The sequence below is a fragment of the Danio aesculapii genome, chromosome 6 (genome assembly GCF_903798145.1).
Source record: "Danio aesculapii chromosome 6, fDanAes4.1, whole genome shotgun sequence".
In the NCBI taxonomy this organism is placed as follows: Eukaryota; Metazoa; Chordata; class Actinopteri; order Cypriniformes; family Danionidae; genus Danio; species Danio aesculapii.
This window is the reverse complement of record NC_079440.1, coordinates 5421806-5449798: the sequence shown is the minus strand read 5'-3', so window position 1 is coordinate 5449798 and position 27993 is coordinate 5421806. Positions and strand designations below refer to the sequence as shown.

General features: G+C 37.4%; 2 protein-coding genes across 2 annotated transcripts; both read right to left on the bottom strand.

The window, feature by feature from the left end:
- Positions 1–109: 109 nt before the first annotated feature.
- Positions 110–14900, bottom strand: ppig (peptidylprolyl isomerase G (cyclophilin G)). Its single transcript, XM_056459372.1, has 13 exons — positions 14785–14900; positions 12749–12813; positions 12560–12634; positions 12206–12313; positions 12069–12113; positions 10107–10194; positions 9840–9869; positions 9614–9753; positions 7950–8118; positions 5924–6127; positions 5072–5153; positions 4075–4226; positions 110–1431 (listed from the first exon to the last, which is right to left on the bottom strand). The coding sequence occupies exons 2-13, from the start codon at positions 12807–12809 to the stop codon at positions 528–530; spliced, it is 2058 nt and encodes a 685-aa protein (XP_056315347.1). The 5' UTR covers positions 12810–12813; positions 14785–14900; the 3' UTR covers positions 110–527.
- A 3204-nt stretch (positions 14901–18104) lies between these two features.
- klhl41b (kelch-like family member 41b) lies at positions 18105–27225 on the bottom strand. Its single transcript, XM_056459373.1, has 6 exons — positions 26003–27225; positions 21882–22039; positions 21700–21807; positions 20291–20476; positions 19424–19570; positions 18105–18582 (listed from the first exon to the last, which is right to left on the bottom strand). Exons 1-6 carry the CDS (start codon positions 27110–27112, stop codon positions 18471–18473), a joined length of 1821 nt encoding a protein of 606 aa, XP_056315348.1. The 5' UTR covers positions 27113–27225; the 3' UTR covers positions 18105–18470.
- Positions 27226–27993: the final 768 nt, after the last annotated feature.

Here is a 27993-nt window from a genome sequence, read left to right as displayed (position 1 = left end):
CGCTCAAATGCATCATTTAACTCATGAAATATTACTTATAAATCAAATCTCAGAAAAATAAACACACATATCAATATGTTAACAATCAAGAGAACTGACAGCAAAGATCACAGGTTCAGTATCAATTTTTTATTTGTCAAATTCAGCCGAACCCAACATGGTCATCTCTTTACAAACATAAAGCCCTTACAAAACTCCAAGGTACGCAAACATGACCCCAACAAACCCCTTTAAAAAACAGCTCAGCTCAGATGAAAAAAAAAAAGTAACCATTGTTTTTAACCAAGGAACTCACTAATTGTGTATGTTGTGTAGGGATCAAGAGCATGACAGAAGAAGAGATAAAAGCCGGACAAATACAACAGATTCATTTCAAACCAATGTCTGTCTATCAATCTTTAAAAAATACTCCAGACGTTGAGGATCAGGCCATGTCCAGTTGAAGACTAAACTCAGTCTCTTGGTATCGTTTTAAATCGCTGATGGTTGTGTGGCGGGAAAACAAAGGTAAATAAAAGCATTGATTCTCAGTCGCTGTCGCTAGAAGAGGAGTCTTTTTTCTTTGCATCCTTTCTCGGGCTTTTTGATTTGTCCTTTGCTCTCTCTTTCGATTTGGGGCTCTCGCTTCTTTTTCTTTTCTTGCGTTTATCGCTGTCAGAGTCGCTGCTTCCCGTGTCGCTCTTGTCTTTCCTCTTCTTCTGTCGATCCTCTCGCTCTCGGCTGCGCTGTTTCTGAGAGGACCGCTCTTTGGAGCTGCGGTCTCGTCCTCGTGTTTCTCTGTTTTTATTGTCCGTACTCTTCCTTCGGTCTTCTGCGTCTCTGCCTCGAGCTCGGTCTCTGCTTCTGGAGCGGCGGGATGTTTTTCGGTCTCGGCTGCTGCTGTGGCGTCTGTCACGGCCTCTTTCTCGTGATTGTCCTCGCTGTGCGCGTCCTCGCGATCGGGATCTCCGTGAAACATCCCGACCCCTTTCTTTGCTTCTGGATCGCTCTCGTTCTCCATTCTTCTTCTTTTCAACCTCCTTCGATTTCTCCTTTTCTCCATCTTTGGCTCTTTCTTTGCTTCTGTCTTTCTGTTCGACCTCTTTATCATTTTTCTCCTTCCTGTCTTTGCTAGTAGAGCGTCTGCTTTTGTCATCCGGCTTTTTGCTCTTCTCTTTCTCCCTCTTCTTGTCTTTGCTTTTGCTCCGGCTGCGAGATTTCTTCTTCTCCACATCGGCGTCTGTCTTTTTCCGTGCGTCCCTTTCTCGACTTTTGGAGCGATGTTTGTCTTTCTTTCGGTCTCTTCCTTTGGAGGGACTGCGTGATTTGTCCCGCTTTGAAACTTTCTTTTCTCGCTCAGAGTTTCTCTTTGCTGCATCTTGCTTGTCTCCCCCAGCTTTGTTAGCGTTGCTTGACTCAGTAGTTTTCGTCTTTTCCTCAGACATATCTCCTCTGAAATGTAAAAACACATGTTAAATGTTTAACTTTGAGTAGGGAACACTACATTTAAAGTGCGTTTTCTTATGACCCGTTTCCACTGAGTGGTATGGTATGGTTCGGTTCGCTGTTATGGCTGTTTCCACAGTCAAAAGCCCCTTTTACACAGTGATACCGGTAAATATCCGGAAAATTTCCGGAACAACTTTACCGGTAAATTCAAAAAAGCGCTGTTCACACAGGCGAGGCCGTTACGGAATTTTTCCGGAAAAGACCATTCACACATCCATTCCAAAATACCGGTAAATTCTGACATCAAGCAGAAATCACTACTAAACGGCAGGGTTAGTATTAGTAAACATTTGACTACATTACTACAAAGTCTGTGGATGGATCAGTGTTGTGAACAACTTTGATGAAAGCATAAAGAAAACTTTCGCATGTCGAGACGTTTATAATACGTGTGTGTGCTGGCGCTCACCAGCTGCTTTACAAGCCAACGCCTCGGAGCTTGAAGGTAAACAAACAACGGCTTATCATAAGCATTTTATCGATAATTATTTACACAGTTGGCGTTAAGAAGGAACATAGAAATGTTATCTGACTAACATCTAGCAGCTATATGTGTCTGGGAAAACAATCACAGGCTTTTATTCTCACAAACCGCGTGAACTTGAGTGTTCTGATTGGCTAAAGTAGATGTCTTACGTCAGCGCGTTCTAGACGTGAACGCACTCTTTCCGGCGATCTTCCTTCTGCGTTCACACAGTGCAGCATTCCGGCTAATTACCGGTAATGTTACAACTTCTCTTTCCGGAAAATAGCCGGAACGAATTTACTGGTATTTTCAAAAGGGCCTGTTCACACATACAGACCTTTCCGGAAAATTGCCGGTAATTTTCCAGAAAGGTCTGCATGTGTGAAAGGGGCTAATAGGTACCAGACGCACAGCTGAACACTATTGGTTTGCAGATATACGTCACTTGCTCGTGCACAAGCTAGGGGAACTTAAACAAAGGAAGTGCCATTTTTAATCGCATTACACCGTAATAATATATCCATATAATAACAAGCCATGGCTGACCCCAGCTCAAACAAACCTTGTCGTCGTCTTGATAAACAGCCACAAAGCCAAGAAGAGCAGAATCTACCCTGTGCCCCGTTGTTGTTTACAAGGCTGTCTAAAGTGCGAGCGCTTTCACTTTCTCCAGAGAGCTCATGTGTGTGCGTCTATATTTGAAATAAACTTCTTGAGCTGATGATAAGAACGTGTGCATGATTATTGATGTGCTTCTGACATCCGATACTTTCAGAAACATACAAACGCGAAGCAAAAAAGAAGCCAAAAAAAACAAAGGAGAAAATGATTGTTTCAGCAACCTAAAACATCAACAAACTGCCATCTTTATTTATTATCATCACTTTTTAGACTATTATGAACTCTGAATGTCGGAATTACTTTCTAACAAGAGGCTACATGTGCTGATGAAGATTACAGACACATATGAGAGGTTTGCACTGATTGGGCTATATTGCGCGTTGTTTTTAAACCCAAATAAGGACTAAATGTATGCTGTGTGTAGATTTTCTGTAACTGGCATCATATTGGAGACTGTAAGGGTCTTTGTGTGTTCATATATGTTGAATTTATTTATTTATTTTATATAATTGCAGACGTTACAGTAGGCCACATCATAGATCTGCAGTTATAATCAAATCATGAATATTTATACACAAGTATTTGTGTGTATAAAGCATCTGTTTTGTGGGAAGTGCTTCTCATATATGACCCATTCAGGTTTACTTTGACATTTCCCTGAGCGACAATGACGTCAAATTTTGTGTCATACACCATGGCCACCAAATGGTACCCTTTTGGCAGTGGAAACACAAGCCTGATAAAGCTGACCCATACCAAACCACTCAGTGGAAACTGGCCATTAGGACCCCTAGGGATCGTCTAAGGTGAAACCCTGATCAAAAGCTATTATTGTGATACCTTGTTGTGTGGCTAATCAGAGCTGCGTCAGCTTGTTGTAGCTAGGAGGCTAGATGTATGATTATGCTAGCACATAGGCTAACAAAACAGTATGAAATATAAATGTTCAATTTCATAACCCATGGCTTTTATTATACATCAGTATATGAAAGGGTCTATATAAAGCTTCTAAATGTCATTATAATATTGAAATGAAATGTTCATAGTTACACTTTTTACATTATAATATATAAATTATAACGCAATTTCACAGAATTAATAGTTGTAATACTGGACTTTATAATCAGGTGCTACAGACTATACCCATTACAACTCCAGTGAAACTAGAGGATCAATCCCGATCCTAGAGGTTGACCCAATTCTCATGGGGGGGGACTCCATTTGTTATGACACCGGTACACACCAAGCCTTCGGTCGTATTCCCAAATAACTCAATTTAAGTCTATGTTGCCCAAGTTACTAATGTACACACACAGGATTTACAGCATGGTATTATAAATGAGAGCTGTTTTAAGCAGAAACCACAGTCATTCTATGGACAGCTGAGATTTATTACATTTAGAGAAAAAAAGGGCATAATAGGATCTTTCTAAATTTGAGAAATTTTCATTGTACAATTCAGGACATAATTTCTGCATGTAATGTAAAATTGGACATACTTGTCTCCTTTTATCCACCGCTCCTGGGAAGCAGCTAAATTGGCTTTAGCTTTCTGTGTTCTTTGCATTTCATGCCTCCAATGTGGAGGAGTCTCACTGCGGCGAAACCGATCCCAGGACCGCGAGCGGGATCGAGATGGTGTTCGATAGCGCTACAGGAGAGAGAAAAAAAAACATATAGAAAAATTTAACAAATAAAATTTTATATATATATATATATATATATATATATATATATATATATATATATATATATATATATATATATATATATATATATATATATATATATATATATATATATATATATATATATATATATATGTATAAATCTAGTTCAAATAAATGCTGTTACTTTAAACTTTCGATATATTAAAATTGCGTAGAAATCAGAAAAGTTCATTAGATTTTAAAAAAAATTCTTTTAAATATATAAAAGTTATTTTAAATGATAAAATAATTTCTGTTTTCACTGTACTTTTGATAAAACTACTGCAGAAATTAGAGAATAGGACATTCAATTAATTTTAAACAACTTTTTTCATTCATTCATTTTCTTTTCGGCTTAGTCCCTTTATTAATCAGGGGTCGCCACAGCGGAATGAAACACCAACTTATCCAACATACGTTTTACACAGCGGATGCCCTTGCAGCTGCAACCCATCACTGGGAAACACCCATACACACTCAATCACACACATACACTACGGACAATTTAGCTCACCCAATTCAACTATAGCGTATGTCTTTGGACTTGTGGGGGAAACCGGAGCACCCGGGGGAAACCCACACCAACATGGGGAGAACATGCAAACTCCACACAGAAATGCCAACTGACCCAGCTGGGGCTTGAACCAGCGACCTTCTTGCTGTGAGGCGATTGTGTTACCCACTGCGCCACGTGCTGCCCCATTTTAAACAACACATTTTCAGTGGCAGTGTATTTACATTCAAACTCTTATAATCTGCCTTTCCAATCAAAGATTTATTCTCTTACCCTCGGTCCTCTTCCTTTAATTCTGCGGCCTGATCTGGTCATCACCAATCGTGTGCGGTTTGGTCGTGAATTTGCCAAGGGTCTGGAAAAGAATGCACAAAATCATGAACTTGAAATCACACTATTTACTACTACCATAGCAGTAACAAGAATTAAAATAAAAAACATCAAACTATACAAATAGTTAATCTATGTCTGTACCAAATAAATTATCATCCATAGTATGGACCCTTTTCACATTTCCAGGTTTCTCAGTAGTCATAATTGGGTAAACGGAGAGCGCAGTGAATGGGAGAGTACAACAAATCATTTTTACAATCCTATTTGCTGAAATAATAACAGAAAAACTCCATGATGGTGTTATCAAGACTTTCAGAAAAAGGAAAAAAATAGTGTGAGACTAAAATGGCAGCCAGAAGAGGAAGCAACATCTAATTTACTGTCCCGACTCCATAGACCAGGGGTGCGCAAACTCGGTCCTGGAGGGCCGGTGTCCTGCACAGTTTAGCTCCAACACTAATCACACCTGAACAAGCTAATCAGTGTCTTCAAGATCACTAGAAATCCATAAGCAGGTGTGTTTGATTAGAGTTGGAGCTAAACTGTGCAGGACACCGGCCCTCCAGGACTGAGTTTGCCCACCCCTGCCATAGACGCTGCATTACACACACCTCACACAAGCAGGAACTCGTTTTTTTTTTTTTTGTAATTTGATGCAAAGATGATATAATACATATAAATATACATACTTTTTTAAAAATCCAAATATTTACAACTTTCAAGGATTTAAGATGACCGTTAAATGCATCGAGGGTCCATTATTGCAGGAAATATTAAAACGTCATATTTTACCTTTCTCTTTCCCGCTCTCTCTCCCTGTCTCTTTCTCTGGGTCTCTCTCTCCCAGAATCCACCTTGTCCTTTTCTTTGCTTTGCTCCTCCTCTTTGGGCTTCTCTGGGCTTCGTCTCATCAGGAAGCGGTTTTCTGGAATGGGTGGCACTTCCTCTGGGCGTATGGTGGACACAACCTGAGGTTCAGCTTCTTCTTCATCAGATCTACAGAGAAAAGACAAGTTACTACAATTCAAAAAGCAATTAAAATGGCCATATAATTGTGTTATGTGGTGTATAAAAATTAACCAGGATAAATTATCTAGAAGTGTGAAAATAAAAACTATGTATGCATCTAAAATATTCATCAAACCACAGAATTCTAATATAAATTCACCTAAACTATATAGCTTTAAAGACAAGCAAACTAGACAAAAGGTCAACAACAATCAACATAATTAGCAAAAACTAAAACATTTTATTGGCTGCTGAAATCATTTCAGATATTATAATTTGAGGTGTGATATTGATAAAAACAAAACATCTTTTCCCATAAAAACAATTAAATATTTTTTGTGAAAGCACCGTGGTTGGTTTAAAAACCAATATAAATTTGACCACAGTAGATTCTAGGCTAGTGCCTGCCTTAATGAGTGATTCATTTGAATTGAAAAAAAAAAAACACTGAATTGATTCAAATGATTCATTCAAAAGGGTGGATTCATTTAGAAACTGGCTCAGTCTAAAAAATTTAAAACTTCGAGTAGGTTTAACTATTGCAAAAAAATATAAGAAATTATATATATATATATATATATATATATATATATGAATTGTAGTGCAGTATGAATGCACTTTTGACATACTTCATACATAAATCCTTTCCTCAAGACCTTGGCAGAAACATGACAACACAATAAGTTTGATTTGTGTAAAACCAACACATGTGATCACACTCTCGCTTGTGTGATACAGGTAGGGCTGCACAATAAATTGAAATGCAATCAAAATTACGATTAATTACAAGACCTGCGAATGTCATCAACATGTAGTCGGGATGTGCAGTTGTGTAGTAAATCTCCTCTTAAACCAGAGGGGGCGCTATTGTGTGGAAACTTTAAAGGCTCAAGACACCCTGGAGTACTTTTTTTTTCCATTTTAACAGATGTGTGTGTTGAGCATCAGTTAAGACAATGTTAGCTCCTGTCAGCTTTCATTGTGAGGGAAAATGGAAATTTTGAGCTTTTGTCAGCTAATTTCATCTTCCAGGTTTAAAATAATTTTTGGGGCGGGATCAAAAGGATGACGCAGCACAAATCTGCTAGTGGAGTGATGATGCATCGGTTTCTCATTATTATTCATAGAGGCTTTTTCTAATCCCATGAGAACACCCTGCTTCTTAATCATTCATGAAAGTACATGCTTTCCAAAAGCAAGGCAGACCTGCCAAGCTGTGACCTGACTGGGTGAGACCACGTCTGCACGGCACAGGTCGAATGTGTTTGTTTCCATGATTCATGGGGTTTGTTGCATAGACAGGGAAAGAGATCTGCTGCACTGCTATCCACTGTGTCTGCATTCTGACCCGGGGATTAAGGAGGAGGGAAGTGTTTATAAAAACATGATTATCTTTATAACGATTTAACAAATTGTGGTTATGTGTATATGAAATTTTGAATGACAAATGTAGCAGGGCATTAATATATTTACTGTTTATTTCTTTGCATTTTAACTTTGTAAACTATAAAATCATGGGTCTCCTCACGGTTTGTCTCTCATTTTGTGAACCAACTGACAACAGTTCGCTCCAACAGTTGTTTGGTCCATCTAAAACCATGTTTGGGATATTTACCACTGATTACAGAACTGGTTTTAGTGACAAAACATGCATGAGACAGCTTTCATTAATCATGCAGCCCTAGATATTATAGAACTATATTTTATCTACTAAAAAACAGTCCAAAGAGAGATCATTCTCCATTCATGACTCCAAATGCATCACAACATCATATTAAAATAATAGAGAGGGACTGTGTTCTCAAAGTACCCTTTCTTCTCTTTCTTTTTGTGTTTCTGTTCCTTCTTTTTCTTGTGTTCCTTCTTGTGTTTCTTGCGTCGTTTCTTCTCCTTCTCTGATTCCTCAGAGTCCGAAGAGCTGTCAGAAGAAGAGTCCTCACTCTCGCTGGATGACTGGTGCTTCTTCTTTTCCTTCTTTGCTGGATTGACAAAAGTGGAAATGATATTTTAAAACACAAACACTCACTTTCACTCACTTTTTTTGTGTTAAAACAAAAAAGGGGGAGGAGCTACACTATGTCCCACCCGCTCTTCATGTTTCGGTTGAGATTACATCATTTCAAAGCACTTCATGAGATCTTTAACTCGGAGATGCAGATCATTTTTATGCACTCGAAATCATAATTTTTAACGCAGGTACTATTACTGGTAAACATTGACGTTCTTAACACTGGACAGTTTAATATCAATTGATGCTATTTAATATACAGTTACAATCAAGGCACAATTTCAGATCTGTTAAATCTTATTTCAGTAGACTCTCAATGCTTTATTTTTGTGTGTAAAAGGCAGAACAAAAACAGAAAAGATGACAGAAATTGAATCTAAAATATCTGAAAGGTAAACAAAATTTGATTAACATTTCAAATGTATTACATTAATACTTACATTTTATAAACAATTAAGACACTTAACCATTTCATAAAATCTATTTAAAAGGTATTAAATAATAATAAAAAATAATAATAATAATCTGAACACAATGAATTTAGAGGAAAAAGTAAAACAGATTTCAAACAGCACCAAATAGGCACTTTTTATTAGTTTTTTTTTTATTTAACTTAATTTGCTGTCAGTTACACATTTCATGATTTAAATTAATTAGACATTTACTAAAAATTTGTTTAAATCTTAGTTTAAATAAAATTAGTAAAAAAAAAAAAAAACGAATCGAAATGCAATAAGTAGCTGATGAGTTAATAGGCCTGTTACGATATCTCTTTTTTATCGTACGATTGTCGTGCACCAAAATAAATTGCGATACATTATATCAGTGTTTCTCAACCCTGTTCCTGAAGGCACACCAACAGTACACATTTTCAACCTCTCCCTAATCAAACACACCTGAATCAACTTATAACATCAGAAGAGACTCCAACACCTGAAGTTAATGGGTGAGAAAAGGGAGACATCCAAAATATGTACTGTTGGTGTGCCTCCGGGAACAGGGTTGGGAAACACTGCATTATATTATTGTCATTTTAAGACTATTTTATGCCACTCATAATGCCAGAATGACAATATCATAGCATCATAATGCAAGTACACTCTTCCAAAGAACACATTTTACTCTTAATGTTATTTTAATTTAATTATAGTCATTTTAACAATATAATAATCAGGCATTGGGAAAAAACGTATATCCTAAACAACCAAATAAATAATTATGTTAACAAAAATGTCGAAGGTAAAAAAAAACTAGATTATTTTGATATGATGTTGCGCAATTAGCTAAAATGTTGCTGATATTGTTTTGTTTTTATGTATGAGCGATATATATAGCATCACCAAACATTATTGAGCTCATGTCAATGTGTTGTGCGATAAGTTGATATATACTTTGTGCATAAACTTTATGCATCAAGCTATTTTTGTAACATGTCTAACACAATGAGACAAAATAAGCAATATTACCTTTGGATTTTGGAACAAGTTCCCCACAGTTGAGCACTTTGACCTCTGCATATGGCCTGCTGTTGGTATCCGTCTTCTGACTCTCGATCATCCGGATCACATCCTGGCCGGTGATCACCTGACCAAACACCACATGAATTCTGGAGAGGAAAAAAACACAGCTAAATATACTACACATATACAAATACACTTTAGTTATCCATTACTAATCTATATCCACACTTACCCGTCCAAGTGAGGAGTTGGTTTAGTAGTTCTATGGTCAGGGACACAAAACAGTGAGGCAGAATGTAAATATAAATCTAACGAACACAAAAACAGTGATTAATGCACACCATAAATCAATCTGACTTCATTAGCATTTACAGTTCAATGCACTGAGGACATAAACATATATGCTCATTTAAGGCTGTAAAATGAATAAAATATAAAATCTGCCGATCATTGTCCATCATCCAATCGGACAGCAGAGACGCCAGTATTCTGGACTCACATAAAGAACTGTGAGCCGTTGGTGTCCTTCCCTCTGTTGGCCATCGATAGCAGGAACTCCTTGGTATGTTTCATTGAGAAACTTTCATCTGGATTAAGAAAAAATTAAATGAAAATCACAGACGATTGAAATCAGTATTGTTATCTGTAAATAATAGTATCCATAAGGTAAAAAAGCTCATTTTGAAATACGATTGTAGGGTATCCAAATAAAAGTAGACGCTAGCAATCTTAATTTATATAAAAGTGCAAAGAAGTGCTCAACACATGTTACAAATCAACAGACATTTTGAATTAGGTGCTATTGAATCATTTTTCTACTCAATTCATCACATCAACATGTGTGTTTAATCAATCAGTGATTCAGTTACCATTTAAATCATTAAAAATAAGGGGAAAAAAAAAAGAAAATTATTAAAAACTAGACTGATTAAAACCCATTAAACAATTTAGTTTTGCAGTATTTAGACAAAAAAAAAGTTTTATTACAAATGTATTGACTTAAAGTGCAAATGTATCAAGACCTTTTTTTTGCCTTTTGATGGATTCTGTCACTAACATAAGCACAAGATCCTCCTTGCTATTGGTAAACAAAACAGTTAAAAAATAGTTTTTAAATCAAAGATGAACAAACTTCAACTGCAAAAAAAAAAAAGTTCAATTGAAATTAGTACTCGAATTAGTAAAATTACAGCTAAGTAATCCATACTGCAAAAGCATATGGCGAAACACTAAACATAGCAACAAATCGAAATACTAATAAATCCTATAACAATAAAATAGAACTGACTGAAATGTATTTATTATTACATATTTATTGCCACATCAGCAACTTATAGCTATTTCGTGGCCAAATGGATACACATTAAACTATTACATGATAAAAACAAATTCGTATAATATTAAAAAAAAATAAATAAATAAAAATGATTTAGACAAATATATAAAATATAAATAGGTAAAATTTACAAAAAAAAATTTATATCTCAAATTTAAATATGGTTGTTCAGTTCTATTTTTGATTTAAAAAAAATGTAAAACTCTTCCTGGTGGTACCTTTTTAAAAATGTCCATCAAAGTACTCTCCTTAGAAAAATTTTGTCTAATGGAATTTAAACTTCTACATTCCAACAAAATATGTTTGATGGTGAGAGCAGTCTGGCAGATATTACATTTGGGTGATTCTTCGTTATTTAATAAATATGAATGTGTCAACCTAGAATGTCCAATTCGAAATCTGGTATAGACCGTCTGACCATGGCTGGTTTCGAAATTATAATTTGCTAAATGTCTTTCATTTATTTTCGGGTTAATTTCATATAATTTGTTGTTGATGCAGTTGTCCCATTCTCTTTGCCATGTTTCGTTTATGTACAAATTGATGGTGGGATTCAAGTCATCAGGAGGAATTAAACATTCGGTCACATTAAAGGAGATAGCCTTTTTTGCAGTTTCATCTGCCAGTTCATTTCCATGTAGTCCCATATGACCTGGAATCCAACAGAAGATAATGTTGAACTTCTGATTTTCTAGTGTTGTCATTTTCTTTAAAATCATGGACATTATGGGGTGATCATACTTAGAAGCTTCAAGTGCTTGAAGACAGGACTTGGAATCTGTGCAAATTAAAAAGTTACGATGCTGTGTCCTTTCCATTCGATCTAAAGCCATATTTATTGCATAAGCTTCTGCTGTGTAAATTGAACTTTCTCCTGGAATCCGAGTACCAAAGTCATCCAACTGATTGAAATCAAGAAACATCCAATGCCATGCCTTTTCAAGTGATTTAAATTACTCAATGAAATACCTCTCATTTAGACTGAGTAATGAACTAGGTTAAAGAAAACAACAACAACAAAAAAACTATACAGGTTACATCATCACTGTTATGACATAAATATAAAAACAGCATGATTTTATTTAAAATACACAGTTGTGGTGCATGGTCTTATAGGACACCCACCTTCAAAGAAACCTCCATATATAGATTCACCACCTCTGCCGTTCCCTATGAAAGCAAACAGAATCAAGAAAAAAAACTATCAAATGTCCTTCACATATAAAAGATGAAGGTGGGGAGAAAACAAAAGAGAGTGATACCTTCACTGAAATCTCCTCCTTGTATCATGAAATCCTTCACTATCCTGTGGAAAGGAGTTCCTTTGTAATGCAAAGGTTTCTGAGTAGTCTTGCCAACTCCTTTCTCACCTGGATATAATGAAAGAAACCCTCTTAATGCAATACAGAATGTTTGCACTGTTTAAATAAATATGTGCATGTTCCTAAAGCATTTTAAGCTAAAAACATTTTTTATACATTTATTTACATGACATTTGCTGAAAATCTTTCATTAAAGGTTAAAATTCTATTCCCTGAACATAAATCAGCATCATGTGCATCTTTTTTTAAGCGTTCATAGCACAGATGGCAGTATTTGACTGATATTTTATTTACCTGTGCACAGGCAGCGGAAGTTTTCACACGTTTTGGGGCAAACATCAGAGAAAAGCTCGATGACCACACGGCCCGCTGCACAAAGCACAACCAGGACAAAAAGATCACACAAGGGTAGAAAAAAATTCCAACGTTTTCAGATCCTGAAGAAACACTGTCTGGAAGTATTCTTAAAGAGCGACGTCTCACCTGGCACATTACTGATGCCAATGTCAAAAAAGCAGCGAGGACGCTGCGCCTTCACCCCCATCTCTCTGCAAACACACAGTACAGCAACACATCTGTGCTTACACACTTAATAGAGCATCAAAAATACTAATACCTGTGTTAGAACTAGGCATGAGATGATAACCAGTTTCAAGGTTTACAGAGATTTGGAAAAGCCAAGCCACTAGAATTTTCTGTTTCCTATGGTATATGTACGTTTCTTTTCCGACTATTTTATTCAGTTTTTCAGGGCAACAGGTAGAAAATAACCCTCAACATCAAGAGCTACTGGTCAACCCACGATTCAGGAAACATTTGAAAAATAAATCACTTTCGCACCAACATCCATGCTCTGAACCTGAACAGTGCAGTGGCTTACTTTATATCCACAGAAAAGATATCCAAAGATGCCTTTTCAAGTTGTTTTTAAAACTAATAAAGATAGCAGAAGTTGATTATTTATTTTAATTATTTAGCCTGACATCTTTACTCTTCCAAAATATTAAATGTTTCTTAAAATAAAATATACTGTGTTCAACGTGGGGGGAAAAGTTGTTATACTGGCCCATACCTAGTTATAACACTCTTACACTATCTAACTGAGGTAAAGCTGGTTCTATATTCGCACATTCAGACTTTCTCCTTAATAATATAATATGAGAAAAGTATTGTTTGCAAAATCTAAATAGTAAAATCATATTAGCAGCCAATGACTATCACAGTACAACATTGTTCACAGCCAAATAAACACTGCTAATGTTGTTTTGAAGTAGTGTTATTAAAAGTAGCGTGTCACAAATATGAACGAATGTGCAAATATAAAACCAACTTTACCTCAATCTAACTGAGGTAAAGTTGGCTTTACATTCGCATATTCAACTAGTGGCACGCTCTCTATATTGTTTACCATGGTACTTTAAATATTCAGTCTGAAATCACATGTAAATATGACTTCAAAACAACAGCACTATTTATCTGACTGTGAACAATGTTGTACTTTGATAGTTCTTGGCTGCTAATATGATTCTCCATTTAGAATTTGGCAAAGAATATTATTCTGAAATGAGATTATTAAGGAGTAAGTCAGAATGTGTGAATATAAATCCAACTTTACCTCAACCTCAATCTAACACATTAATGTGATTTATGCCACGGAAATGTTATTGACACAGGTAAAGGTTTTAACAGAGAATACTGGATTGCCTGTTGCTCATGTAGCAAGTTCTCTGTTTACATACAATACAGATTTACGACGTTTACTTCACAAATAACCAGAGATAATTGAATAATTTTTTTCTTAAATATCAGCAAGCACTTTCACTTTCAGGGTCATGAACTTGTGCAAAAAGTCTCCGTTTTATACTCCTCACATGTAGCTTTTTGACATATTATAAATAACAAGTATAAAACTACATTATTTTTTATTTATGTAGCGCAGCATGTGTTTTACAATAGAGGTAAAGTATATATTCGGATATTCAGACATTCTCCTTAATAATATAATTTTAGAAAAGTATTATTTGCAAATTCTACATTGTGAAATCATATTAGCAGTCAATGACTACCAAAGTACACTATTATTTACAGTCAATTAGATAGTGCTAATCTTCTTTTGAAGTCATACTTATATGCTAATTCTGACCAAATATTCAAATTAGCGTGGTAAACAATATAAAGAGAGTTAAATGTGAACGTATGTGCGAATATAAAACCAACTTTACTTCAATTGTTTTACGAGTCTCAGTGCGTTTAGTTGACACACACGTGAAATAACCATCAGCACAACAGTGAAGCTTCACAATGTGTTTCAACTGCATATTTATGTCAAAGACTTTACTGATGCTGAATAATCGGCTCTACTCGATCATTATAGCATCAAAATCGCAATGTTTCCCCTTTTAATGATTGAATGACTAGCATGCTAACATGCTACGTCTGTCCATGACAGCGTAATTTAGAATTTTCGTTGTGTCCTTCGTTCTGCACGACTCATACTTAAAGATAACATTAATACTTACGACTGGGATTATAAGTGAAATGTTTGATCCAGGTAAAAGAAATGTTACAGATGAGAAGGAAATATAAACAACGTTCTCGTGTCCTCAGCGCGCACTCTCTATAAAGATGGCGCCGTGACGACCAGCAGTGCATTGTGGGTAAAAGATGAACCGCCTTCGACTTGAGACTATGGGAACTTGATGCGGACAAAAAGCCTGAAAATTACAAACACACACAGGAAACGACCGCTCAAAATGATCTGATTCTCTGATTAGGTCTGGTGATTTTGAGTAGAATCAATATCTATTTGTTTTTTTCTATAAAAGTCTGATAATGTAAATGCCTCCATATGTAAAACAAATAGCTTAAAGCTTTACACTCCATACAGTGTTAATTGATAATAATAACACGTTTTCAATCAAAGTTTTCATTTGTTATGATTGAAAATCAGGGTTATTCCATTCAATATTGTTTCTGTAACTCTTCTGAAGTAGAAAGATTGTATTATGTTGACTAATTATTAATATAATGTGTCTGAAAACATGGCTTTACATGGTTAATTTATCCAAAAGTGGCAAATTCAGAAGAATTGTCATCAGCAGCTCACAGAATATAACAAAATAATAGGTTTTATTCAAATTAAACTATAAAGTTGTTATTTCAGGCAGCACAGTGGCTCAGCACTGTCGCCTCACAGCAAGAAGGCCACTGGTTCGAGGCCAGTTTTGTGTGTAGTGTGCATGTACTCCCCATGTTGACATGTTTTCTCCGGACGCTCCGGTTTCCCAAACAGTCCAAAGACATGTGCTGTAGGTGAATGAAATAAACCAAAATTGGCCAGTATCTGTGTGTGAAAGCTAAAGTGTATGGGTGTTTCCCATTACTGAGTTGCAGCTGGAAGGGCATCCGCTGTGTAAAACATATGCTGGATAAGTTGGCCCTGATAAATAAAGGGACTAAGCTGAAGTAAAATGAATGAATGATATTCTTCAATTGAAAACATTCAAACCTGTGAAACGAAGGCATTTTAGTTGTCAAGACATCAAATATGTGTTGTCATTGTCACCTTCTGTATCTTCACTTATTTTATAAATCTTTCTCACACAGGTGGTGGATCGTTTTAGAAATGGAGCCAGAAACATCATGTCCAAACCCCTCCAGTCCGTAATCCTCATCAGAGATTCATTTGAAGAAAGTATGTAGCCTAGCATGTCATGATTTTTTCAAGTGCGATGCAATCCTGGATTAGCATCTATGTTGATCCTGGAACATCATTTTTGTTGGAAAATGTAATCCATCCCTATTCCCTACCCCTAAACCCACCCATAACAGAAAATAATTCCCAAAATCAGAGGCGAATAATAGTTGGATAACAATCATGTAGAAGTGCATAAACCAAACCGTAAGCCCAAACTGTAAACATATCCCTTAATTCTGAATGGCTGATTAGATCGTTGTTACAGGATCAACATCAATCCAGGAATGTCCTACTCAGTGAAATCAGGTTGACATACAGTATATATACGATTATACATGTAATAAATATGATAGAAGTTCACCTCCACAACAGAATTTAAATATACTAAAAGATATAGAAAATAACGACTGAATACAAATATGTTGTCGTATACAAAAACGTCCTGCGCATATAGACCGTTTTGGGGGATGTAAACAATAAGGTCCTACCCAGTGGTGTAGTCCTTGCTATACGCACGTATACTCAGTATGCCTACTTTTTTTCCACGAGCTGTTTGGGTATTACGACTTCTGAGGATCATACTCTCGGTATACTCACTTGTTTTGGTGATTAGACTTACCTAATTTTTGTGCAATGAGTATTTGAGTTTTTCGAAGATCACAATAAATCATCTGAATGATGTCTTGCTGAAACTTTCAAGTAAAATTACAGCATGGGCGTCGCTTTAGCCCTCCTATATTTCCATTCAGCCCTCCTAACACTTTTGCGATTACCTGTACACTACTAAATGACCGCCTCAGTCCCCTTTAAATTTGATATAAAACGGGGGCAAAATCCCGCTCCTGAACTCGTTTTTTAGTTAGTCAGCAAACCACAGCTGTGCAGTGTGTGTGTGTGTGTGTGTGTGTGTGTGTGTGCATCTCAAATGAATAAAAGACACATTGACTTTCGTCGTTTCTTTGCCTACTTTTAAAATTTAGATTGGGTTGATAATAGTACACCACCTATTTTTTTAGGACTACACCACTGGTCCTACCGTATTTCCTGTTTTACATTTTTAATTTCCATAACTTCCAAGAATCCTAAAATGTCCACATATTGATAAACAATGTTATGGAAGCTGTTTTAATGTTGAGATGTGATTAATTTGTCACTTGCTACAGTTATTAAGAGTTTGACAACAAGCAGGAAATATTCATGGGCCAATCTCATCACCACATTGAAATGGTCTATAGGATATAGATATAGGATGGTCTCTGGAATAGCCTTCCTGATAACGTCCGAGGCTCAGACACACTCTCCCAATTCAAAACTAGATTAAAGACCTATCTGTTCAGTAAAGCATACACTTAGTGCACCACTTAGGGGGCTTCCACACAGGTTATGCATCTTGCTGATATACACTGTGAACATCAGCTACGCTAATTATTTTCTTTATTCTCCATTTCCACCTGGGGATACTCTTCCCGAGGCCCTCAGACTATGCAGAGTCACTGATTCGATCCAAGACCAACGACGAGATGATCCCAAGGTTTCCATATCCTGGACCTGGCCGAATCCTGAGCAGCTACTGTGGTGGTCATGGAGGAGTGGAGAACATGAGACTGATTCCTGTGACGCTCCAGGGACAGACGAGTCTTCGCTGAGGCCAGCTTCCAGCCTCCGCCACTGAGACTGCAGCTCTGCACAAGACGTTTGGCCAGCGGAGAAATTAAAATGATCGTGCCCAACTGAGCCTGGTTTCTCTCAAGGCTTTTTTTCTTCACTTCCGCCTTTAGTGAAGTTTTTTTTCCCTCTCTGCTGTCGCCACTGGCTTGCATGGTTCGGGATCTGTAGAGCTGCGCATCGTTGGATTTGCTCTTCAGTGTTTGGACTCTCAGTAGTGATTATTAAACCACACTGAACTGAGCTAAACTGAACTGAACTTAAACACTACAAACTGAACTACACTGTTCCTATTTACTGTGACCTTTTATGTGAAGCTGCTTTGACACAATCTACATTGTATAAGCGCTATACAAATAAAGGTGAATTGAATTGAATTGATATAGGGCAGTTGTGGCCTAATAATTAAAGATCTCCTATAGCTGTTTTTGCAGTTATCATGGAAATCAAAAGTCTTCTAAAACATCACAAGTTGGCTAAAATGGTTTAAAAATGTTTATTTTACAAAAAATTTCATACAATAACCTAGATTTACTGAAGTAACTAGAGTTTATTTTCAATACAGCATTATTAACATCACAGAAAATGTACCTTATCTTGCATACGTGGTTCAGAAATCTGAGAAATGAGAAATGGCTTATGTTCACACACACACATACACACTATTCTTTCACATTAACTCTCTAAAATGTAAGAGAAAAACACTTTAGGGAACCCAAAAGCTTTTCAGCACATTTATAAAAAGGTTTTAGCTCACTTTAGCTCACTCGTTTTAGACTAGACTTAAACAACCACAGTTGTGTGCTGAGGTCAAAGGTCACATGACCACAGGTGCAGTTTGATCTATAATTTGGGCATCCTGGCAGCATTCAGACGCATGCCAACGCAAGAAGAGCCTGAAGCGTAGCGCATCTCTCTCAGCATCCCGCTCCATGTCTTTTTGTCTTCTTCATACCTGTGAAAGGAAGTCAGTACACGTCAGGTAGGTGGAATAGCAATATGGTTTATTTATTTATTTGTTTATTTGTTTATTTATTTTTATATCTGGTTCTAATCAGGATTTAATCCATGTCTCTTTAATTTAACTTGTATAATTAAAGGCGTAGTGTGTAATTCACAACAAACAAAGGTGTATTTTGAAGACTCTGGGTGGGAGTTGTGGTCTTCATGATACAAGACTTCATAAGAAATCATGTTGATGGATGAGCTATAGTATTTAACACTTATTATCATGGTAGAATAAAGCAGAGTAAGACTAAAAGTGGTTGAAGTGAAACTGAAGCAATTGGTGATGAGAGACGAGCATTACACGGCACAAAAGCAGTGGAGCTTTTATTATGCTACAGTCCACAGCTTCCGGTTCTTCAGCTCATAATCACATAGAGAAGAAGCAGTGCTGTTTTATCAGACTAAACACATTTTAGGCGTCTGATATAATGCTGCTCTGTTCAGTCTAATAAACACACAACATATTAAAACCTCGCTGCTGTTTCCCTGTTTTCTATAAAACCAGAAATTGAGGGTGTGTGACGTCATTAGCATGAACACACAGCACACACTTCGTCTCACTAGCAAAAATTAATAATTTCTCTGAATTTGAACATTCTTCCTTCTATTTGAGATACCACAGTGCACAATTTAGCAACATATTTATCACATTCTAGTGGTTTTTGGATATTTTAATTAAAATATCTTGCATTTGTGCCTTTAATTACTCTATTCACTGATTGCCTTATTGAATTGGGTTTGAAAAATATTTTTGTCCAATCAGAATCAGCACAGAATTGAGGACTTACTGCCAAATGTCGGTGATCTCGGAGGGTCCGATGTTTTTGTCCTCCAGCTCGACAATAGCAAAGCCTCCAATTGAAAATAAGCTTCCTCCTGAGCTCACGAGATTCACAGAGCTGCGCTCCTGAGGAAACTCTGTGAATGTGTCCCACCTGAAAAAGCAGCATTTTAATCCATGTATTGCACTGTACTCTATACATTTTATTTTTTAATTCAAAATGGATAAAGATGATATAATATTGATCGAGGGTATATAACAAGTAAATCTATTAATAGTTTGATCAGGTACACTACTCATAGTGGAGACTTATGACTAAAACAAAAAACTATAAAACAAATCAGACGAAAAACAAACAATAAAAGATGTTGCATTCAACTATAAAGTTAATAAACTCATTAAAACTAAAACAAATAAAAAGAAAGTTAAACAAAAATATAAAAAATGTGTATATAAACTATAATAATTAATAGTAAATTATAATACATATTACAAAAGCACATAACAAATTATGTAAATATAGCCTATTAAAATATTAAGAAAACGTAAGTGTTCTGATGTAAAAATCGAAGTTTCGTCTGATATTTTCTGTAATAAGTGTGACCCATATGTTTTTGTTCAGTTATTTCACTTTAAAGGCAATGAAAAGCACCTATTCATTGCCATAAAAGTGAACCTACACACAGGAGCCAAAGAAAAATGCTCATTTTAGAAGAAAGATTCAGTAGACACTTAAATCTGTTTGCATCTAAACTCTTTAAATATATAAAACGTGCTGGAATAGTTGGCGGTTCATTTCGCTTTGGGGACCCCTGATAAATAAGGGACTAAGCCGAAGGAAAATGAATGAATGATTACTGGTAAAGGCTCATACTTGTTTGTATCAAAATCGTAGGTTTCCGATAAAGCCGTGAGTCCGTCTTCATTCACTCCCCCAGTGACGATGATTTTCCCTTTGTGAACTACTGCACCAAACATCGCTCTGGGCGTCTTCATTGAAGCCAGCTCTCGCCATTCTGACTGCTTGTGGTTGTACACAAACATTTTACTGAGAGCTTTGCTGTGAGAGAGAATGAGAGAAATGAAAACGTTTATTGAAAGTGATTCATAGTGAAGTGATTCAAATCAAAACTGACGTTATTTACACTGATAATGCACGTTCTTCGTGTGAATGATCAATTGGCGCACGTTTGACTTAAGGAAAATGCTCTTTTGTAATGCTCTGCCCATCCAAAAAAAGGAGATTGCTGAAACTACTAGAATTGGGCGTAGCATAACCAAAAACTGAAAGGATAATGAGGAACCATCATCTCTGAGGAAGAAAAATAGTCATAAAAATGTTGAATGACCGAGATCCGCGATCACTTACGTGAAATCAAATCAAATAGGAAAAAAACAACAGTAGATCTCACAGCTTTTTAATACTGAAAGTAAAATGATTTCCACATGCATAATGCACTAGGATTGGAACTAAACAGCTGTAGCATTAAGAAAATCGCTTATAGTAAGGCTAAGTCTTCAACTGCAATTGATGTCTAGGTTTAGCAACGTTATGTGTCCAAAGAATGAGGTCAGCCAAATACATGAATATAGGCTATTAAATGACCAGTTTATTCTATCAATGGATTTTTTTCAGAGCATATTCCAAGACGACAATGATGGGATCCATTGAGTTTAAATTGAAAAAGAGTGATTCAAGAAGCAGAGTCATTATTTTTTTACCCATGGATTGGCCACCACAGAGTCCAGACCTTAACCCTATTGAGAATATTTCAAATGTGCTGGAGAAGACTTAGTAGTTCGACTTGCACTAGTTTGAATACAAAATCTTGGCAAAATGAATGCAACTCTGGACAGGGATAAATGTTGCAGCATTGCAGAAGCATATTGAAACGATGCCTGGGTGAATGTGTGACTTAATTAAATCCAAACAAAATAGTAGGGTATTAGAGTATAATATTAGTGTGTGACTTTTCTTTTTGGACAGTTTATTTCTTCAAATGCAGTATCGGATTCTAATAAAGGGATTAAACTTAATGTAACATTTGCAAAGTGTTTACTTATTAATTATTTTAATAATTACTTATTTAAATCAGAACTCCACTCGATTTTAGCATAATGATTCCTCAGAAGGTTTTGCAGAGCAGTAGCTGCTACACAAACAGGTTTGTATCTGCACAAGAAGAGCCCTGTAAGTGTCACATTGTAGGAGGAACTTTGATGGATCACAGACATCTGCAAACTGCACCATATGTTGTCACACACATGCACACACACTCTTACTTGTCATCTGTCTTTCCTCCAATGCAGTAAACCAGGTTGTTATGCGAGACGACAGAATGGCCGTGAATGTGCAGAGGAAGTTTCTTGGTCTCGCTCCATTTCATCCTCCTGCAATGACAGGAAATATCAATCCTGTATCCCACATTCATGCGTGAACAGCGGAATCAAAGATGAATTCATACTCGGTGTCGTAACACATGACAGAGTCGAGGGACTCGTTGGTCTGCAGATCTTTGCCAGCGATGGCGAACAGCAGGTTTTCACTTTCACCCAGATTGAACAGGCATCGAGGGCTGGGCATTGGTGGCAGTGCCCTCCATTCCGAAGAAAAACTATCCAGCTGGATCAGACGGGAGAGATTTACAATGACAAATTCATAGAAAACTCTTCAACATAGGATTAATTCAATAAACAACAGCTTTTATAGCAATTATTAATCAACTGGCATGAAGAGATTAACATTAAAATCACAATTTTCTGTTGTGTTGAAACAAATTGCTCTACATTCGACCTGACATTCAAATTTATACTAATTTCGTATGAATTTACACACCTTGAAATAATATGTATGATACAAAGCAAGTTTGCGCTCACTAAAGTTAAAATTTGGTGACACGATGGCGCAGTGGGTAGCGCTGTTGCCTCACAGCAAGAAGGTTGCTTGGTTTGAGCATTTCTTTGTGGAGTTTGCATGTTCTCCCCATGTTGATGTGGGTTTCCTCTTTGGGTAAGCTAAATTACCCGTAGTGCATGTGTGTATGTCCTGGTCCTCCAGATTGGGGGTTAACCGTTGGGCTAACAACTCACCTCATAAAAACTAGATGTTACGAAACACCTAGATGGTTCAGCTAAATATCAACTTCGATATAAATGGCCCTGGGTGTAAGTAGGTAAAGTTAAAAATTAGATATACACTGTAAAAAATGCTGGGTTCAGCACAATCGATTTGTTTTGGGATAACATGAAGGAATGAAAGTAACTTATTAGTTTTTACAAATTTAGGTGAACATGAAATAATTAAGTTGCCTCCAAAAAACTCAAGAATTGTGTTGTTTCAGCCTATTTTAAATAGGTAGGTTGAACAAAGTGTGTACAAGTATGCTCAACTTTATTCATACTGTATAAAAAAGTAAAATGATACATACTCTGTAGCAAATCTCAGCTTTGTATTTGTTTATATTGTTGAAAAATGTAAACTATATCAGTGTATAAAATGTAAATGTATCTAAATACTGCTAAATTTAAATACACACCACAAAGTTTGTATTTACTCATGATATTTTACTCATGATGTATTTACTCATGATATTCTTACTTTTGAGTTTCAAATTGTTATGAGTTTCTTTCTTCTTGTCGAACACAAAAGAAGATATTCTGAAGAAACCTGTAACCATTGACAATAGTAGGAAAAATAAATACTATGGGAGTCAATGGTTATGGGCTGCTAAAATTTTTATGTTCAACAGAAAATAAAAACTAAAACAGTTCAGAGATACCTGAAGGGTGAGTAAATAATGACTTTCCCTTTAAGATATGAGCGCCTTGATTTTCTGAAAAGCGACTTTGAAGCAATAGATATTGTGAAAAGTGCTTTACACATGAATTTGACTTTTTAGTTTAGTACAAAGACCCAAGAAATAACCAAAATAATTCATTCATTCATTTTCCTTCGGCTTATTTATTGAGGGTCGCCACAGCAGAATGAACCGACAACTTATCCAGCTTATGTTTTACACAGTGGACGCTGGTCCAGCTGCAACCCATTACTGGGAAACACCCATACTCTCTCATTCACACACACACTCTCATACACTACGACCAAATTAGCTTACCCAATTCATCTATAGCGCATGTCTTTGGACTTGTGGTGGAACCAGGAACACCCAGAGGAAACCCACACCAACACAGGGAGAACATGCAAACTTCACACAGAAATGCCAACTGACCCAGCCAGGACTTGAACCAATGACCTTCTTGCTGTGAGGCGACAGTTCTAAACACTGAGCCACCGTGCCGCCCTAAACAAAATCCTAATTAAAATCTGGTAAAATACAAAGTCCTCCTGCAGCAAATTTGCATACCCCCGGTTTAACTAGTGGACTGCTATGATCCTTAAGGACATGGTTGAATTCCCATAATCAGAGGTCCATAAGTTTACGTTCATACAATTATTAATCACCCGTTTTTAAATGGTCTGTCTCTAAAAGTTAGGTTGCTACGCCCTGCCCATAATACACAGTGAGAGTTGAGTGCTGAATGAATTTCCACATCTTACCACTAGTTGGCCTCCACAGTGGAATCTTATAGGTGTAAGTTTCTAAATAAACTATTATTTAATAAACCTTTGTATACATGACAGAGATAAAAATATGTTGTTTCATTACTAATAAACAGAAGATAAGTATTAAACTAATGTGTTTAACTATCACAGGATCTGACCAAGAAGTTGATAATCTAATCCATCTGAGGGATTTTCATAACCAGCAAACCTCACAGCAAGAAGTTCACTGGTTTGAGTCCTGGCTGGTTCAGTTGGCATTACTGTGTGGAGTTTGCATGTTCTCCTTGTGTTAACGTGGGTTTCCTCCGGGTGCTCCGGTTTCCCCCACAGTCCAAACACATGTGGTATAGTGTACAGTTGAAGTCAGAATTATTAGCCCCCTGTTTATTTTTTTCTCCAATTTCTGTTTAATGGAGAGCAGATTTTTTCAACACATTTCTAAATATAATAGTTTTAATAACTCATTTCTAATAACTGATTTATTTTCTCTTTGCCATGATGACAGTAAATAATATTTGACTTGATATTTTTCAAGACACTTCTATACAGCTCAAAGTGACATTTAAAGGATTAACTAGGTTAATTAGGTTAACTAGGCAAGTTAGGGTAATTAGGCAAGTTATTGTATAATGAGGGTTTGTTCTGTAGACTATCGAAAAAAATATAGCTTAAAGGGGCTAATAATATTGGCCTTAAAATGGATTTTAAAAAATGAAAAACTGCTTTTATTCTAGCCGAAATAAAACAAATAAGACTTTCTCCAGAAGAAAAAATATTATCAGACATACTGTGAAAATTTCCTTTCTCTGTTAAACATCATTTGGGAAATATTTAAACAAGAAAAAAAATTCAAAGTAGGACGAATAATTCTGACTTCAACTGTATGTGTGTGAATGAGTGTATATGGGTGTTTCCCAGCACTGAGTTGCAGCTGGAAGGGCATCCGCTGTTTAAAACATATGCTGGATAAGTTGGCGCTTCATTCCGCGGTGGCGACCCCTGATGAATAAAGGGACTAAGCCAAAAGAAAATGAATGAATTTAAAGAATAAGGGTATAGGGGCGATATCAGATACTAGTGTTGTTACAATCATACCAGCACACAATTTTTGAAGGAATAGTTCACCAAAAAAATAAAAATTCTGTCATAATTTTCTTACTTGTTCTAAACCTGTACGAGTTTTGTTGAACGCAAAAGAAGATTATTGGGAAAACTGCCATTGACTTTAATAGTATGTTTTTATGAATGTCGGCGGCTGCTGTTTTCCAGTATTCTTCAGAATATCTTGAAGGACGCAAGTATGGAACCACCTGAGTGTGAGAAAAGGGTGAGGAAATGTTCAGTTTTGGGTGAACTATCCCTTTAAAGATTGTTATCTGGTAGGGCAGCATGGTGGCTCAGTGGTTAGCACTGTTGCCTCACAGCAAGAAGGTCACTGGTTCGAGTCCCGGCTGGGTCAGTTGGCATTTCTGTGTGGAGTAAACTAAAATCTGTCTGCAGTGTATGTGTGTGAATGAGTGTGTATGGGTGTTTCCCAGCAGCTGGAAGGGCATCCACTGTATAAAACATATGCTGGAATAGTTATCGGTTCATTACGCTGTGGTGACCTCTGATGAATGAAGAGAAGAGCTTTGGGTGAACTTTCCCTTTAAAGATTGTTATCTGGTAGGGCAGCATGGTGGCTCAGTGGTTAGCACTGTTGCCTCACAGCAAGAAGGTCACTGGTTCGAGTCCCGGCTGGGTCAGTTGGCATTTCTGTGTGGAGTTTGCATGTTCTCTCCATGTTGGCATGAGTTTCCTCCGGGTGCTCCGGTTTCCCACACAGTCCAAAGACATGCGCTATAGGTGAATTGGGTAAACTAAAATCTGTCTGCAGTGTATGTGTGGAAATGAGTGTGTATGGGTGTTTCCCAGCACTGGAAGTTACACTGTATAAAACATATGCTGGAATAGTTGTCGGTTCATTATGCTGTGGTGACCTCTGATGACTAAGCCTAAGGAAAATGAATGAATGAATGTTACCTGGTAGAAGTAGCACTGCAGCGGAGACTTCTTTGCTTTCTTATCCACAAACAGGCCACCGATGATGAAGAGCTGGTTCTTCTTGGTGCAGAGACTCACGTGGTTCTTCGGCACCTGCTCTGCCATGGCAGCCAGAAAACACTCATTCTCGACAACATCGTAAGCCACGGCAGCCGCATCATTGATCATGACGATCAGGTCCCGTCCGTACATCCCCAATCTACGGTTATCGTTCAGGAAACCCGGCAGCATCTCCTCCTCCTCCTCCTCCTCTCCGTTCACCTCTCCTTCCTTCTTCTCTTTGGGTTTCTTCTCAGGGAGCTTTCCCTTGAAGGCATCTTTGACGAGCTGCAGCTTTTTTAACAGCTCTGGATCGCCCTTGATGATGTCATCGGTCTCGACTTTCTCCCTAAAATACTTCTCCGGGAGAAGTCGGAAGCGGATGCAATCGAATGCTTCGGCAAGACTCTTTCCGCGATTGGCTTTGTCGTTGCGCACCCATTTCATGACCGACTCGAACACAACTTCTTCTTTCTCTACGTTAAGCGTGTCTCCGCCAATCAGGGCTAAAAGCTCATGAGGAGCCAGCTGAAGGAACTCCTCCTCTGATGAGACTGATTCAAAGCGGTCAGCGATGAAATCTCGTGCCGCTATGGCGAGTCTGGGAACGCTGAGAACAAGGCCGAGCCTGAAAACAGCGAGGCAATTGGACATTGAAAGCTTCTGCTGTAGGTAATTCACACACACTGTAAACACAGAAGGAATCTGAAAGCGATTTGCCACTGCGAAGATCTCCTGCACATTATCGTCCGCCAAATCAATCTCCGCGGAATACAAATACTGGATGATCATGTCCATAATATTAGGATCAACATCATCCAGAACCACTTCCTTCCCGATATCCTTCTCCTTGCCATCCTCTGAGAAGAAAAGCTCCCTAAAGTAGGGACTGCAGGCAGCCATGATTAAGCGGTGGCAGGGAAAGCAGCGGTCTCCAATTTTCAAAGTGCAATCCACAAACTTGTTCTCATTCAGAAGCTCCTTGAGTCCGTCCTGCAGCAACGTGCTCTGAAAAAGCCGCAGCTCCTCCTTTATGGCTTTAGGATCCATGATGTTGAGTTTCGAGGTGAGAATCGAATAAAAGAGGAGAAGGAAGATGAGAAGGTGGCAGCAGGTCTGCTCGCCACACCGTCCGGGCTGGAAAAGGACAGAGAGCTGAAAAGATTCCCAGGGTGAAGGGGCTGTTATTTAATACTCCCCTTCTAAATATAACCCTTCACTCTTGCCCACCCCCACATTGCCTCTCTCTGTCATCCTGCAACACGGGTTGTGAAAAAGGGGATCCCAGCCGAGACGCTCAGCTGTCATGGAGGACTGGTGTCCGGACATTTTATCCAAGTCGTCAGATTGTGCGACCAGCTCTGTATTTGAATGGCTCTGAGATTGGGGTTGTATATTAGGTGTAGGTTAAAGCAATGACACACCACTCTACAACAAAACTTAAGCTGGTTAGTCAGTTTCATTATCAAAATCAGCTACTTATAATAAAATCAACCCAGGCTCATTCTGAAAACGTAGCTCTACAGACGTTTCTGGAGACTAAGAATTACGTAGCCGGATGTACGTAATACTGCATTTCTTTATTTTAAAGGAACGCTACAGGGCGGTGTGACGCCATTCCTTTTCGCGCTCACCAGCTGACCGCTTACCTCCGTATTGACGGCATCCTGGCTGCAACCAGTTTGTCCCGTTAGCGCGCCATATACGTCGGCGAACTTGAGACGCAGAAAGGAGTTGACCATGACGACGGGGTTCGAGTCTGGTGAAGAGCGGTTCCAGAAAGCAGGTAAGACAAAAACAGAATCCAAAAAAGTAAGATAAACAAGTAAATAGCAGGGTGAGGATGTGGTAAAAAAAATCAGACGAGGGCTTTTCTTTTTTTTGGATCGCTTTTGAAACGTGTTGGTTGGGTTTAGGGAAGTGTGTGGGCG